Raw genomic sequence first — 13,744 nt, forward strand, 5'->3', positions numbered from 1 at the left:
GCACCCTCACCTCCATGCACACACTCTCCCTATGCAGACAAGCATGAGGAGGAATTTTGAAGTTTTTTTCTTAGAGAACTGTCATTTTTGCAAACTAAGAAAGAGGGAGCTTGAATTGGGGCTGTGTGTCTTGAAGGTGATGGGGTCATGGAGGAAAGTCTGGGGCAGGGGGGCAGTGTCCCTGCAGAAGATGATGTTGGACTGTGTTTCAGGGAGGCCTACCCCAACTGCACGGTTCTTGAAGCCCGCCCATGTTACAACGTGGCTCGCCTTATGTTCCTTGATGCAGAGAGGTAATGGGGCTTGGGTGAGGGACAACACCCGAGGGCCCCCTGCCCATTATGGAGAGTGTCTTGGCTGCCACTCAGAAGCCTGTCTCCCTTCCAAGTGTTTCCCACAGCATTTGATTGGAGTGCCTGTCAGTTCAGCTCTGGAAAGAGCTGGGCCTAGACATTAGAGTTTGTTGTGAGAGGAAAGGGGCCTACTGTCCCCACCCCTTTTGAGGACATACCTTTTCTGAGCTACAGTGTGAAAACTTTAGGCCAGATTACAGGAAGAACTTCTGGCCCTCAAGGGATGGTGAGGAGATCTTGGGCTGGGGACATGTCTGAGCCATGCATCCTAAACAAATGCAAGAGCAAGATGGCCCCTGTCCTTGGGATATGGACTCTAGGACTCCCGAGCTGGGCTACCTGCCCATCCTCTGGCCAGATCCAGCTGGGCAGTGGGTGACTTAGAACCTGGGTCCCACAGGAAGAAGGCTGAGCGGGGAAAGCTCTACTTCACAAACCTCCAGAGCAAGGACAACGTCCCCACCATGATCAACCCCAAGCCCTGCGGCCACCTCTGCTGCTGTGTGGTGCGAGGCTGCGAGCAGGTAGGGGATGGGCTGGCTGTGGGGTGGCCCAGCCTCAGCTCAGACCTCAGGGCCCCCAGATTCCCAATAGGGGTGGGGGGTGGGGGGTGGAAGGTCCTGGGAGATAGGTCACAGCAGAGATGGATGCACCCCATGGTGGGGCCTGTCCCAGCACCCAGGAATACACACACACACACACACACACACACACACACACACAAGCAGTCCTTGCACATAAATACCCCAAGGTGAAGAGACCCCCAGAGGCAGCCAGGGTGGGGCAGGGGCCGCAAGAGGGGGGCAGCCCCTCCCTCAGCAGGTCCCCATCTGTTCCTACATCCTTGAAGCCCTAGTCCCACTGTTGGGCTTCTCCCCTGTCCCTACAGTGACCAACCAGGTTTTCAAACCCCAAATCAGAAACAGTCAGCCACATAGAAAACAAACTTGTGGTTACCAAAGAGGAAGAGGGGAAGAGGGATAAATTAGAAGTTTGGGATTAATAGGTACATACTACTATATATAAAATAGATAAACAACGAGGTCTTACTATATGCTACAGGGAACTACATTCAATATCTTGCAATAACCTATAATGAAAAAGAATCTTAAAAAGAATATATATGTATATATATTGCTATGTTGTACACTAGGAGCTAATACAACATTGTAAACCAACTATACTTCAAAAATAAAAAAGGAAAAATCAGCCAAGAGGATAGCTTACACTGTATTTACTAGCTCCATGGCTGTAGGCAAGTTTCTGGACTGCTCTGTCCTGTTTCCTCATCTGTAAGATGGGGCTGCTTGTACCTATGTCCCAGGGTGATTGTAGGGATAAGCGAGTGAACACACAGAGCTCAAAGCAGTGCCTAGGCTGCAGGGGGCTCTGGGGTGGTGCTGCGGGGACCGGTGGCTCTGACCAGGGCCACACCTCGCCCGCCCTGGCAGGTGGAGGCCATCGAGTACTACACGAAGCTGGAGCAGAAGCTGAAGGAGGACTACAAGCGGGAGAAGGAGAAAGTGAACGAGAAGCCTCTGGGCATGGCCTTCGTCACCTTCCACAACGAGACTATCACTGCCATGTAAGCCCTGCCTGCCCACCGCAGCCCCCAGGGACCAGCTGGGGCTCCAGGCCCTGGTAACCGTGTCCCCCTCCCCTAGCATTCTGAAGGACTTCAACGTGTGTAAGTGCCAGGGCTGTGCCTGCCGCGGGGAGCCCCGCGCCTCCTCCTGCAGCGAGTCCCTGCACATCTCCAACTGGACTGTGTCCTATGCCCCTGACCCCCAGAACATCTACTGGTGAGCAAAGGGGGAGAGCAGGGCAGTATCGTGGGGCCGAGGTGGGCGCCAGTGGGGGAGGAGTGGGGAGGAGAGGGAGTCCCTAGGTGTCCCTGGGGGCAGATCAGGCATGCGGCCCTGGAGTGATGCCTCCCCACCTTCCCAGGGAGCACCTCTCCATCCGCGGCTTCATCTGGTGGTTGCGCTGCTTGGTCATCAATGTCGTCCTCTTCATCCTTCTCTTCTTTCTCACCACCCCGGCCATCATCATCACCACCATGGACAAGTTTAACGTCACCAAGCCCGTGGAGTACCTCAACGTAAGGCCCATGCCCGACCCCTCCATGCTGTGTCCCAAGATGCAGATACCAGGCCCCAAATCCCTCCTCAGGGGAAGCCAGATGCCGTCCTGCCCAGTCTCGCTCCTGTTCTGTTTTCCAGCCTGGCCCCACTAAGAAGGTCCCACACGACCATGGGCTGCCAACCTCTCTGTGCACTTCCTGAAGGCTCCCTGCCTCCCGCCCCCCAGGAGAGGCCTCCCTTGAGTTTGTACATACCTAGAGGGGCTCCCGGGGAAGAGAGAGAGCCTATGTCCACTCCTAACTGACCATGTGACCTCAGGCTAGCCCTTCTCCAATCCCTTGGTCTCTCCAACTGAAGAATGAAAGGTTCAGACCAGATCATTGGCTTCCAAACTTGGACTCTAATGCCTTTACCAAAAGGAATCTTTCATGAAACCCAATGAGGAAAAGCAAGATCGCTCAGATGGCAGTAGTGAGGGACCACTTCTGCTGGTGTCCCCTAGTGAGAACACATGGCCCTCCTGCCACACACAGAGCAAACCTCCCTGGAGCCTCAAAAGTTGACAGGAAGGCACTTTGAAAATCACTGAGTGATAAGAGCATAGTAGATGAGACCCAGGCTGCCTGGGTTCCGATCCCCAGCCCACTGCTTACTAGCTGGATAATTTACTGCATCTTATTTTGCCTCTCATCTGTAAAATGGGGTAATAACGTTGTAGGAATTAATACATGAAAAGCACATGATCGGTGCTTGGCACATAGCAGGTGTTCAAAAATGCTAACTACTAATATCGCTCACCCTGGGATTGCACATATGGCCCTGGCCATCCCCCTCACCCCTTGCCCCCTAGATGTTCTGGACTTCTGACATGCGGCCCTGAGAGCTGGGGGGCCCAGGGCTCAGTAGGGGAGGGGCAGGTGAGCAAAGCAAATGAGGCTCACTAGACTGCCCCCGCCTGACGCACCCCCCCATGCTCTCTGCAGAACCCCATCATCACCCAGTTCTTCCCCACCCTGCTGCTGTGGTGCTTCTCAGCCCTGCTCCCCACCATCGTCTACTACTCTGCCTTCTTTGAAGCCCACTGGACACGGTGAGTCACCCCTCACACAGCACCTCCCTGTGGCCTTCCGCCTCTCAGGCTCCTTGCCTGGGCAGTCCCAGAGCTGGCAGGGGAGGGATGATGACCAGCACCCTCACCTCGGGAAGCCCCCCTCCTTCCCAGGGAGCCCCCCAGGACACCACACTAGCTGGGGGAGAAGGCACGGGGGCTGGCTCACCTGACCTGTGCCCCCGTGCCCCCACCCCAGCTCCGGAGAGAACAGGACAACCATGCACAAGTGCTACACCTTCCTCATCTTCATGGTGCTGCTCCTGCCCTCGCTGGGACTGAGCAGGTGGGCTTCGGAGGAAGGGGTGGGAACTGGAGTGGGGGGCTGCAGGAGGGGGCGGGGGAGCAATCCAGGCTCCCACCTCCTCTACAGAGTCGGGAGCCCAATGTCTGGGGAGCATCCCCAGAGCTCGTGGATGGGACTCGCCCCTCCCCTGGTGTCCTGGGCCATTCCAGCCACCCCTACCTCTCCTCTCCTGTCCTCTCCTCTCCAGCCTGGACCTCTTCTTCCGCTGGCTCTTTGACAAGAAGTTCTTGGCTGAGGCAGCTATTCGGTTTGAGTGAGTAACAAGGGTCCCCAGGGAAGGAGGCCAGATGATGGGGGTGGGTATTCCCCCACAGGAGGGTGCAGCAAAGCTCCCGCTCCTGCGGCAGGGAAGAGAAGGGGGCTTATATCACAGCTGGGCAGGATCGTCCCAATGGTTGCTGTCTAGGGGTCTCTGGATTCTGAGGTCACCCCTGAGGTGTGTTCGGGGCCTTGAGGCCCATGCTCTGAGGGTTTCTATGGCAGCCTCTGGGGCTTGTATCCTGAGACTAACCATGGGAATCTGGAGCTTCACTGTGAGGTTGAGAGGGGTCTGCAGTGGGATCTCGGTGGGACTGTGGGAGGGAAATGGGGGCTCTTAGAGGTACCCCTGAAGGTCTCTGGAGCCCACACCTTTGCGTATCTATGGAAGGCTCTTGGGCTCACACTTCGGAGCGTGGGTTCTGGGAACACCTCTGAAGTCTTGGGCTGTTACTCAGCATGTGCCTGTGGAGTTCTCCATGGGGCCCCTCCCCTGGGAATTCCTGTCAGGGGGTCTTGGGGGACACATACTAAGTCTCTATATAGGGGTGCAAGCTCTGGGGGACTTGCTGTAGGCCCTCTGTGGTAATCTTGGGCTCACACTTGGGGTGTCATGGGTACTGACAAAGGTCCCTGGGTTCTCTCTCTGGAGATCTCTGTCCGAGGCTACAGACTCTGGGAGTAATTCTAGGTGAAGTTAAGGTCTAAGGCAGGGAGCCTTCTGAGTTTTCCTGGGGCTCACACCTTGGCGGGTCTTTGGGGTCTCATGAGGGTTTGGCTGTGGAGATCTCAGGCAGTCATAGCCTGAAAACTGGTGGCCTCAGGGGTCTTGAGCACTCTCTCCGTGAGTCTTTATGGGGCTCAAGCCTCCGGGCTCGCTCACACTCACACTGAGTGTGTCTGGGGTTACTTTGGCAGCATCTGTGGACACTCTGGCATCTGCCTTTGGTGTTCATACCTCAGGGGACTGGGAAACGGGTGCTTTGAGGGCTCAGCTGGAGGGTCCACTGAGGTGGAAGAAGGCACCTTGAGGGCGCAGGCATGCTGGCAGTGGGCACACGGCCACTGGGTCCCCCAAGGGTGCAGAGCTGGAGCGCCTGGTGCCCGCAGGTGCGTGTTCCTGCCAGACAACGGCGCCTTCTTCGTGAACTACGTCATTGCCTCGGCCTTTATCGGCAACGCCATGGACCTGCTGCGCATCCCGGGCCTGCTCATGTACATGATCCGGCTCTGCCTGGCTCGCTCCGCCGCCGAGAGGCGCAACGTGAAGCGGGTACGGCCCGCACAGCGCCCCCTGGTGGGCCCAACCGGAAACAGCGGCAGCCGTGCTCGAGTGTTGGGGCACAAGGGTGCTGGGAATCCCAGAGCCGAGTTCCATGGCCCTGGGTTATCCCCTTCCCATCTGGGGCCTCAGTTTTCCCACGTGTACAGCGATGTGTCGACATAGCTAACCCTGAAGGCCCTAGCCAGTTCTGACAGTCTAGTGTTCTGTAATAGGTGTTGGGGGAGGTCTGTGTCTAGACCTAGGGTCCCTCTGCCCTAACCTACAAGAGGGCTCTGGGCATCCCATTCCCAAGCCGACCCACCTGCCAACCCCTGATCCCTCGAAGTCCCCTCCCCACGCCCTGTCACTGTACCCACCCTGACCTCTGTCTCAGCCATAGCTCCTCTCTCCATCGGCTTTGCCCTGCCCTGCCCTACCCTGGACACTGGGTTCCTTTCCCCCATGGCTTCTTTCCTGGCCCCAGGGTTCCTGGCCCCCTCCCTCCTCCCTCCTCCCACCTGCCCTGAACCCCTCCAGCCCAGCCCTCCCCACCTCCCCTCCCTGAGCCACCCTCCTGCCCATCTCCCCCCCAGCATCAGGCCTACGAGTTCCAGTTTGGCGCAGCCTACGCCTGGATGATGTGCGTCTTCACGGTGGTCATGACCTACAGTATCACCTGCCCCATCATCGTGCCCTTCGGTAGGCACCGCCGCGCCGGGACCTGGGCCCTGCTCGGGGGGACCCAGGATCTCTCCCACTCCACTCTAGCAAGGCAGGCCATCTGAGTGGACAGGGCCCCGGCTGGGAGACCCGCCCCTCGGGCCTCCCGCCAGGTCCCTGGCTCAGTCTGGGGCCTGGCCTGGGGGGAGGAGGGGAAAAGCCATGTCAGCTCAGGCTGGACCCAGCTGGTATACTGGGCCCTTGGGCCAAGTCTCCCCAACACGGCCACACTCACTCACCAGTGCCTTCACTCAAGTGGATGTGCTTGGATATGTCACATACCCACTGAGGTGTCCACACACACACTCACACACACACACACACACACACTCCTACACAGGCTCCATGGGCACACATGTACACAGCTCTGTAAACTCAGGAATTTGGATTCTGGGGTGGGATTTCATGGAAATACCCCACTGTAGCTAAACCATGTGACTTGGGCAAGTCCCTCTTCCTTCTGAGCAAATTTAGCAATGTTTCTCTTCAGCCTCATTATTACCCCTACTAGTGGCCTCTCCTTTCCCCCCACTAACATCCTAACCCCTTCACTGCCCTCCCTGGTTATCAAAGGCAGCAAACTCCCAAACTAACCACCTTGTCTTCATTTTAAATTTCCCATTCCCTCAGCCTCCAGGAAAATAGAACTTACCAGCTAATTAATACTCATCTGTTCAGGGACAGGGATAGATAAAATGATACGGGTTTTACGAGGATGTTTGTTGACCCAAACAAAAGGCTTTCTAATAGAATTCCTAGTGAGGGGCTTCAGAGGGAAAGGGTCGAAGCAGAGGAAGCTGAGGTTCTGTGGTCCTGCAAGGAGTTTGGGGCTCTGTCCTGCACTGGGACTGGGCAGAAGAAGGGGAGCCAGCCCTTTGGTGACCTCAGAAGGCCCAGGACAACCGTGATGGACCAAAAAGGTCCAGCAGTGCTGGTGCCGAGGTCAGGGCCCGTGTGGCTTCCCCCAGGGCTCATGTACATGCTGCTGAAGCACCTGGTAGACAGGTACAATCTCTACTACGCCTACCTGCCGGCCAAGCTGGACAAGAAGATCCACTCGGGGGCTGTGAACCAGGTGGTGGCCGCGCCCATCCTCTGCCTCTTCTGGCTGCTCTTCTTCTCCACCATGCGCACAGGTGAGGGCCATTCACCGCCCTCGAGACCGGGGGTGGGGAGGGCAGAGGAGAGTCCCGCCAGACTCAGGCAGAGCAGGCCACAGGAGGGGGGCTGGGGGTCACAGGCCAGGGGCCTGGGAGAAGCCACAGCTATGGGAGTGTAGGACTGCACTCAGAAGGGAGCAGAAGCCCCGGGAGGAGCCCAGAGGAGAGGAAACAGCCCATTCTCTGCCTTCCCCCCACACACCAGGGTTTCTAGCCCCTACGTCCATGTTCACATTCGTGGTCCTGGTCATCACCATCGTCATCTGTCTCTGCCACGTCTGCTTCGGACACTTCAAATACCTCAGTGCCCACAACTACAAGGTGTGGGGCGAGGGAGGCAGGGGGAGCGCTGGGAGCTGAGGGCAGGGGCAGCAGGGATGACAAGAGGGTGTGGGGTCGGGGTTGCAGCTGAGGGCAAGGGCGTTCCCCTCACTCCCTGACTCATCCTGGGCCCCTCAAGATTGAGCACACGGAGACAGACACCGTGGATCCCAGAAGCAATGGACGGCCCCCCAGTGCTGCCGCTGTCCCCAAATCTGCGGTGAGTGCCCCGCTCCATGGCCAAGGGTGGGGAAGGGCCTCTGGTGGAGACTCAGCCCCAAAGCTGGGTGTCCCATTAGTTGTCCAGAAAGGGAAGCCTGTTCCAGACACCGGAGTGGTGGGGAGCAGGTGCAGGGAGATGTCTGGCTTCACCGGGTGGGAGCTGCACCACCTCTTCCTGGGAGGAGGACCACTGCCCCTCCCCCCGCAGGCCCTGAGATTCCCCATCACCCCCTCCCCACGAGGGGCAGCTGTACACACTCACCCCCGCAACCCTCCCTCTTCAGAAATACATCGCTCAGGTGCTGCAGGACTCAGAAGTGGATGGGGATGGGGGTCCTGGGAGCTCAGGGGACGAGCCCCCATCGTCCTCGTCCCAAGATGAGGAGCTGCTGATGCCGCCCGACGGCCTCACGGACACAGACTTCCAGTCTTGTGAGGACAGCCTCATAGAGAATGAGATTCACCAGTAAGGGGAGGGGGGCCCTGGAGGCCACACCCTGCCCCCACCCCCGCCCCACCACGGACACTAAAACGCTAATAATTTATTAGATCTAAAGCCCTTTCCTCCCCCCTTCCCCTGCTTTCATTAAGGTATTTAAACCTGGGGATTTCACCGCTCTCCCCCACCACAGAGGGAGGGAGGGAACCCCCAACCTCAGTGAGGAGAGCCCCGAGCCGGCCCCGGGGCAAAGAGGGGTGTGGACAGGGTTCCCCCAGATCAATGCCCCCCTAGGCTGGTATCGTGGTCAGGAAAGGGTTCATGAGAGCCAAGCGGGGTACCTCGTGCCATGGCTGGAGACCTGGGGGGGCAGGTGGATCAGGGGCTGCCTCCCCAGCTCTTATCTCTCCCCCAACTCCCCCTGGGATCTGGCACTCCAGGGAAGTGGAGCCTCCAGCCCCTACGGGGTTGCATGAGAGGGGAGGGGGTGCTGAGCGGGAGGAAGAGTCAGGCCCTGAGCCAGGGGGGGTGACCTGGGGGTGGGGGGTGGGCATGGCTGACACTGAAAAATGGGTTTTTGCACTGTTTTTTTTTTTTTTCCTTTAAAATAAAAATGAAAAGCTCAGAGGCAGGTGTCTGATTTGTGCTGCTGCCCTGGACACATGGCTGGGGTCCAGCCACCCTTCTGTTGGTCTGGAGGACCTGTGGGGTCTGAGTCCCTACATGACCTGGGCAAGAGACTTCTTGAGTAGAGCCTCAGTTCTCCGTCCAGAAGAGGAGAGAGCAGCAGGAGGGGCCTGCTATATTCACAGTGCCAACCTTGCCGCCACCCTTCCCTGCATTCCTGTCACCTCTGCCTCTGTCCCCTGCCCTGAGGAAATTGTAGAACCAGCGAATGCAACTTGTACACAGTGGAGCTAGGACAGGGTGGAAAAAATCTTAGGATGTTATGGGAGCTTAAAGGCAGGATATCTTGTCTCATTCAAACCTTTTACTGTTCATCTGAGAAAACTGACATGGAAAGAGGAGTGATGACTCAAGGACCCACAATTAGGCCCAAATGGCTTGCATGGTACCAGGTGCCTTCCCCGGGGATTGTTGAGTTAAGCCAGAAACACCATCATCACCCACTCTGAGGCATGCCAATGGCCTAATTATGCCAAGAAGAATGACGTGGGTTGAATTGTGTCCCCAAAAAGATATGTTAAGTCCTAACCCCCAGAACCTCCACATGTGACTTTATTTAGAAATTGGGTCATTGCAGAAGTAATTAGATAAGATGAGGCCATGCTGGAAATGGGTGGGTCCCTAACCCAATATGACCGGTGTCTTTACAAGAAGAAGAAGAGAGACACAGAGAAGGCTACGTGAAGACACAGACGCACAGGAGAATGCCATGTCAGTGGCTTCTGGAAACAAGGCTTTCAAGATAAAAAAAAAAGTCCGGTTGGGTGTCAGGGACAGCCCCTTCCGGGAAGACTTGGACTGAAGGAGAGGGACTCAGACTTGTCCTGAGTGGACAGCCAGCCTGGTGGTGGCCTCTGGGGTGGGGGTGCTGAGTCTCCCATCCCTGCAGGGAGATGGCCCTTGGACTGGTGGGCGGAGACCGGGCAGATGAAGAGGGGCTCGGTTACTGACAGCCCAGCCTGTGGGGGACAAGTGGGAAGGAGGCAGCTGTTAAAAATGTGCCACTGATTGAAGAATCCCACTGCAATTAGAGAGTTCTGGGGGGGGGGGTCCTCTGGCCCCCCCCCCAGAACCTTCAACTGTCAAGCACCAAGCGAGCCACCAACATGCTGCACTCCCCAGGTAGGCGCTGTTGGGGCTTGTCCCACTCCTGGCCGACTAAGGCCTAACCCCAGGAAAGGGGCTGTGTCCCCTTGAGGGTGACTCCTCCGTCAGACTGGATGCTCCTGAGGCACAGGAGCTGAGCCTCTTCCTCAGACAGACCCACCAGGAGCCCAACCTCGTTGTTTCCACTGAGAGGCTGGAGTCAGGGAGAGGACAGGGTCCAGGCACCCTGCTGTCACAGCCACCCGGGAAAAAGGCTTTTGTGAGCAAAGCCCAGTGGCTGTTAGAGAAATAAGGGGCACCCTAGACCCAGCCTCCAGGCTTCTTGAAAAGTGGAGGCCCAGTGGGAGACACCAAACCCCGTCTAGACAACACCTTCATTTCCTCTCAGCTCTGGAAATTGACCTGTCCCTAAATCTACAGGGAGAGGGGAGCTGCAGCCCCCACCCTCAGGGATGACTGACTCCCAGTCCGAGGGGGGAGACATGGTACACACACAGGACAGAAGGAGTCCTATCCATTCACGCCTTGTTTCCACTTACTGCTCTGGCCTCTGCCTGTCCTTCCCACAGCCAGCCTTGTCTGTCTGTCTGTCTCAGCTTGCCCAGGACCCTGGCCCTGGAGATGGGGCTGGGCTCTGTCACCCCCTCTGGAGACATTTCTGTGGCTAACTGTGGTGGAGTGTATGTGCAAGTCCTCCCTGCCGGCGCTGAGTCGGGAGCTCAGACCTGGAGGATTGAGAATGCGGGATCTTAAGCAGATTTGAAGTCAAGACAGTGAGCAGTGACTCCTCGCCTGGGTGATGATCGGCAGAGGGCTCCAGGGAGATGAGCGAGGTGGCGTTTAACGCTCACCGCCTGGGTGGGCCCTCTGATGTTCTCAGTTTTCTTGGACTCCAGTACCTTCCGTGATCCTTCCAGACCCTGGAGCGCTTCGCACACTCATTCCTGGGGGCAGCTGGGCAGGCCTCCAGGCAGCCCCAAGGTGGAAGGGCTGGAGGCTTCCCTCACCATGTGGGGCCTTGGGCCATTCACTTAACCTGGGTTTCTCACCCTCCACACTCCTGGGGGCAGGATCTCTTTTTGTCATGAGGGCTGTCCCGAGCACTGTGGGATGTTTAGCAGCGTCCCTGACCTACACACATCGGATGCCAGTAACACCCCTTACCCCACTCCTCAGTTAGGACAAGCAAAAATGTTTCTAGCCATCTCCAAGTGTTCCCAGAGAGCGTGATCGCCACCACCACCACCACCACCCTCAGTGAGAACCGCTGACTCACCTTCTCTGGGCAGGCCCTGAGTTCCAGCCACCCCCGTCACTTGATGGCAATGCTGGGTGAGGACCAGGCAGTGAAACAAAACAAGTTTTGAATTCTCCTCCTTCTCAGGTCCTTCCTCTCTGGACTCTCTTCATCCCCCAAGGTCCCCTTCACAGCCTTTCCCCAGGCTCTCTGGGCAAAAAAACAAGCCACTTATTTTCCCCCCACCCCCACACACATATTCCACATGCACACAGACACACAGATAATCCCCAGACACACATATTCTCCACGGACACATACAGAAACAGAAACGCAGACATACACCCACACACACCTTCTCCACAGACACACACACACACTCCACACACACACATTCTCCAAAAATACATACACACACACACATACACTCCACAGAGACGCGCACACTCACACACACCCTTCTTCATTTTCCCCTAGTCTGATGGCGTAGGAAGGTGCTTCCCTGACCATTCATTCCTAAGAGAAGCCCAAAGGGCTTGGGTTGCAAGAGAGAGCTGGAGGGAACGGGGTGGGCAGGGACTGGCGAGGGGAGGGGGAAGAACTCCCAGATTCTGGCTTCACCCACCCTCTTCCCTGCCCTGCACCCTGATCTTCTAGAACCAGGAACTCATGGTGTACCACACCCTCAGGAGAGCGGGTGGGCTTAGAGTAGAAAAAGGGGGTCAGTCAGTACCCCCCAGAACCTCCCTGGTAATTCCGCCAACCTGGTGGCTCTTTCTGGGGCCCCTCTTCCCTGCCTCTGTGGCCTGTGGAGCTGAATCTGAGGAGGGGGCCTGGGGAGGTCCTCTCTGTGCTCCACGCAGAGGAGTGTTTGCTTCTGACTCCTCGGTGCCAGCACAGAATAAATGCTCCCTGTGGGAAAAACTAAGATACATAGACCTCCTCCCTTCCAGGAGCCGCCAGGAACATCATTCAAAATATTTATCGAGTACCTACTATGTGCTCGATACAGCAGCAGGAATACAGCAGCAAACAAAGCAGACCAAAAAGTCCCTGCCTGCGTGTTTCATTCTATGAGGGAGGCCACAGATAAACAAAATATATAGTATATAGGGGACTAGAGGAGGAGAGTAGCCGGGGGTGGGCAGGGCAGGAGAGAGAGAACATAGCTTCGCAAACATAGATGAGAAATTACTGGGGGAGAGTATAGCTCAGTGGTAAAGTGTGTACTTAGCATGCACAAGGTCCTGGGTTCAATCCCCACTGCCTCCATTAGCTCTGAAAGCGTTTCCAAGCCCCTGCTGGGCCAGGAACTGCATGAGACCAAGGGAACCTGAAGGTGGACAGGGGGCCCCATCTCCACTCTTGAGAACTCATCACCTCAGAGTGAACAGACAGACCACATCAGACAGGCCAGCAGGGACGGGTGTCCTAACAAAGGAGAGTGTTGGACACCAGGGTGGCCCTGACTCCACACAGGCATGTCCAGGGAAGCTTCTCTGAGCAGGTGGCATTGAGCAGGGACTTTTCCCAGTGGACAAGATGTGTGCCTGGGAGCAGAGGCGCAGAGGCAGGAACAGTCAATGCACCTGAGAAACAAAGGCAATCTGTCCTCCAAGGCGCTGGGCTGGTCCGTGGCAGCCTGGGTGTTTGTCAGGCTAATAAGCTGAGGGAACAAGGGTCCTTCATGAAGCCAGCGAAGTCCCAGGAGACACTGATAAGGGACAGGTTTTCAAGGTTCATCCGTACCATAGCATGTCTCAGCACTTTATTTCTTTTTCTCATTTGAGGTACAGTCGGTTTACAGGGTTGTGTTAGTTCTGGTGTACAGCATAGTGATTCAGATATACATATATATATTTTTTTCATTATAGGTTATTGCAAGATATTGAATACAGTTCCTTGTGCTATACAGTAGGGCCTTATTTATCTATTTTACATATAGCAGTTTGTATCTACTAATCTTTATTTCTCTTTATTGCTGAACAATATTCCATTGTACATCATATAGTCTTCATTTTATCTGTTTATCTGTTCATTAGCTGATGGACATTTAGGATTTTCTCCACTTTTTTGGCTATTGTGAATGCCGCTGCTATGAGCATGTGTGTACAAGTTTTCGTGTGGACATATATTTTCATTTCTCTTGGGTATATGTACCTAGCGGTGAAATTGCTGGATCTGGATCATACAGTAACTCCGTGTTTAACTGAGGAAACACTAGACTGTTTTCCAAAGTGGCTGCACCCTTTTACATTCCCACCAGCAGCATACAAGGGCTCCAATTGCTCTGCATCCTTGCCGACACTTGATATTACCAGTCTTTTGGATGAGAGCCATTCTAATGTGTGTGAGGTGGTATCTCCTTGTGACCTTGACCTGCATTTGTCTGCTGACAAATGAGGAGCATTTTTTTCATGTGATCATTGGTCATTTGTGTATCTTCTTCAGAAAAACACCTATTCGGGTCCTTTGCC

At 55.9% G+C, this 13,744-nt stretch overlaps 1 protein-coding gene across 3 annotated transcripts in view; it reads left to right on the forward strand.

The window, feature by feature from the left end:
* The window catches only part of TMEM63B (transmembrane protein 63B), a 23,603-nt gene extending 14,743 nt beyond the window's left edge, over window positions 1-8,860 (forward strand). For all 3 annotated transcript variants that reach the window (XM_010979534.2, XM_010979533.3, XM_010979536.3), the window contains 14 exons: window positions 213-293; window positions 754-877; window positions 1,805-1,938; window positions 2,018-2,155; window positions 2,301-2,454; window positions 3,421-3,527; window positions 3,745-3,831; window positions 4,040-4,105; window positions 5,221-5,383; window positions 5,968-6,073; window positions 7,063-7,230; window positions 7,460-7,575; window positions 7,715-7,795; window positions 8,082-8,860. In XM_010979534.2, the coding sequence (XP_010977836.1) occupies window positions 213-293; window positions 754-877; window positions 1,805-1,938; window positions 2,018-2,155; window positions 2,301-2,454; window positions 3,421-3,527; window positions 3,745-3,831; window positions 4,040-4,105; window positions 5,221-5,383; window positions 5,968-6,073; window positions 7,063-7,230; window positions 7,460-7,575; window positions 7,715-7,795; window positions 8,082-8,267 (1,711 nt within the window). In that variant the 3' untranslated portion in view covers window positions 8,268-8,860. The remainder of the gene's footprint in view (window positions 1-212; window positions 294-753; window positions 878-1,804; window positions 1,939-2,017; window positions 2,156-2,300; window positions 2,455-3,420; window positions 3,528-3,744; window positions 3,832-4,039; window positions 4,106-5,220; window positions 5,384-5,967; window positions 6,074-7,062; window positions 7,231-7,459; window positions 7,576-7,714; window positions 7,796-8,081) is intronic.
* The last annotated feature ends 4,884 nt before the right edge of the window (window positions 8,861-13,744 follow it).

The sequence above is a fragment of the Camelus dromedarius genome, chromosome 19, assembly GCF_036321535.1.
Source record: "Camelus dromedarius isolate mCamDro1 chromosome 19, mCamDro1.pat, whole genome shotgun sequence".
In the NCBI taxonomy this organism is placed as follows: Eukaryota; Metazoa; Chordata; class Mammalia; order Artiodactyla; family Camelidae; genus Camelus; species Camelus dromedarius.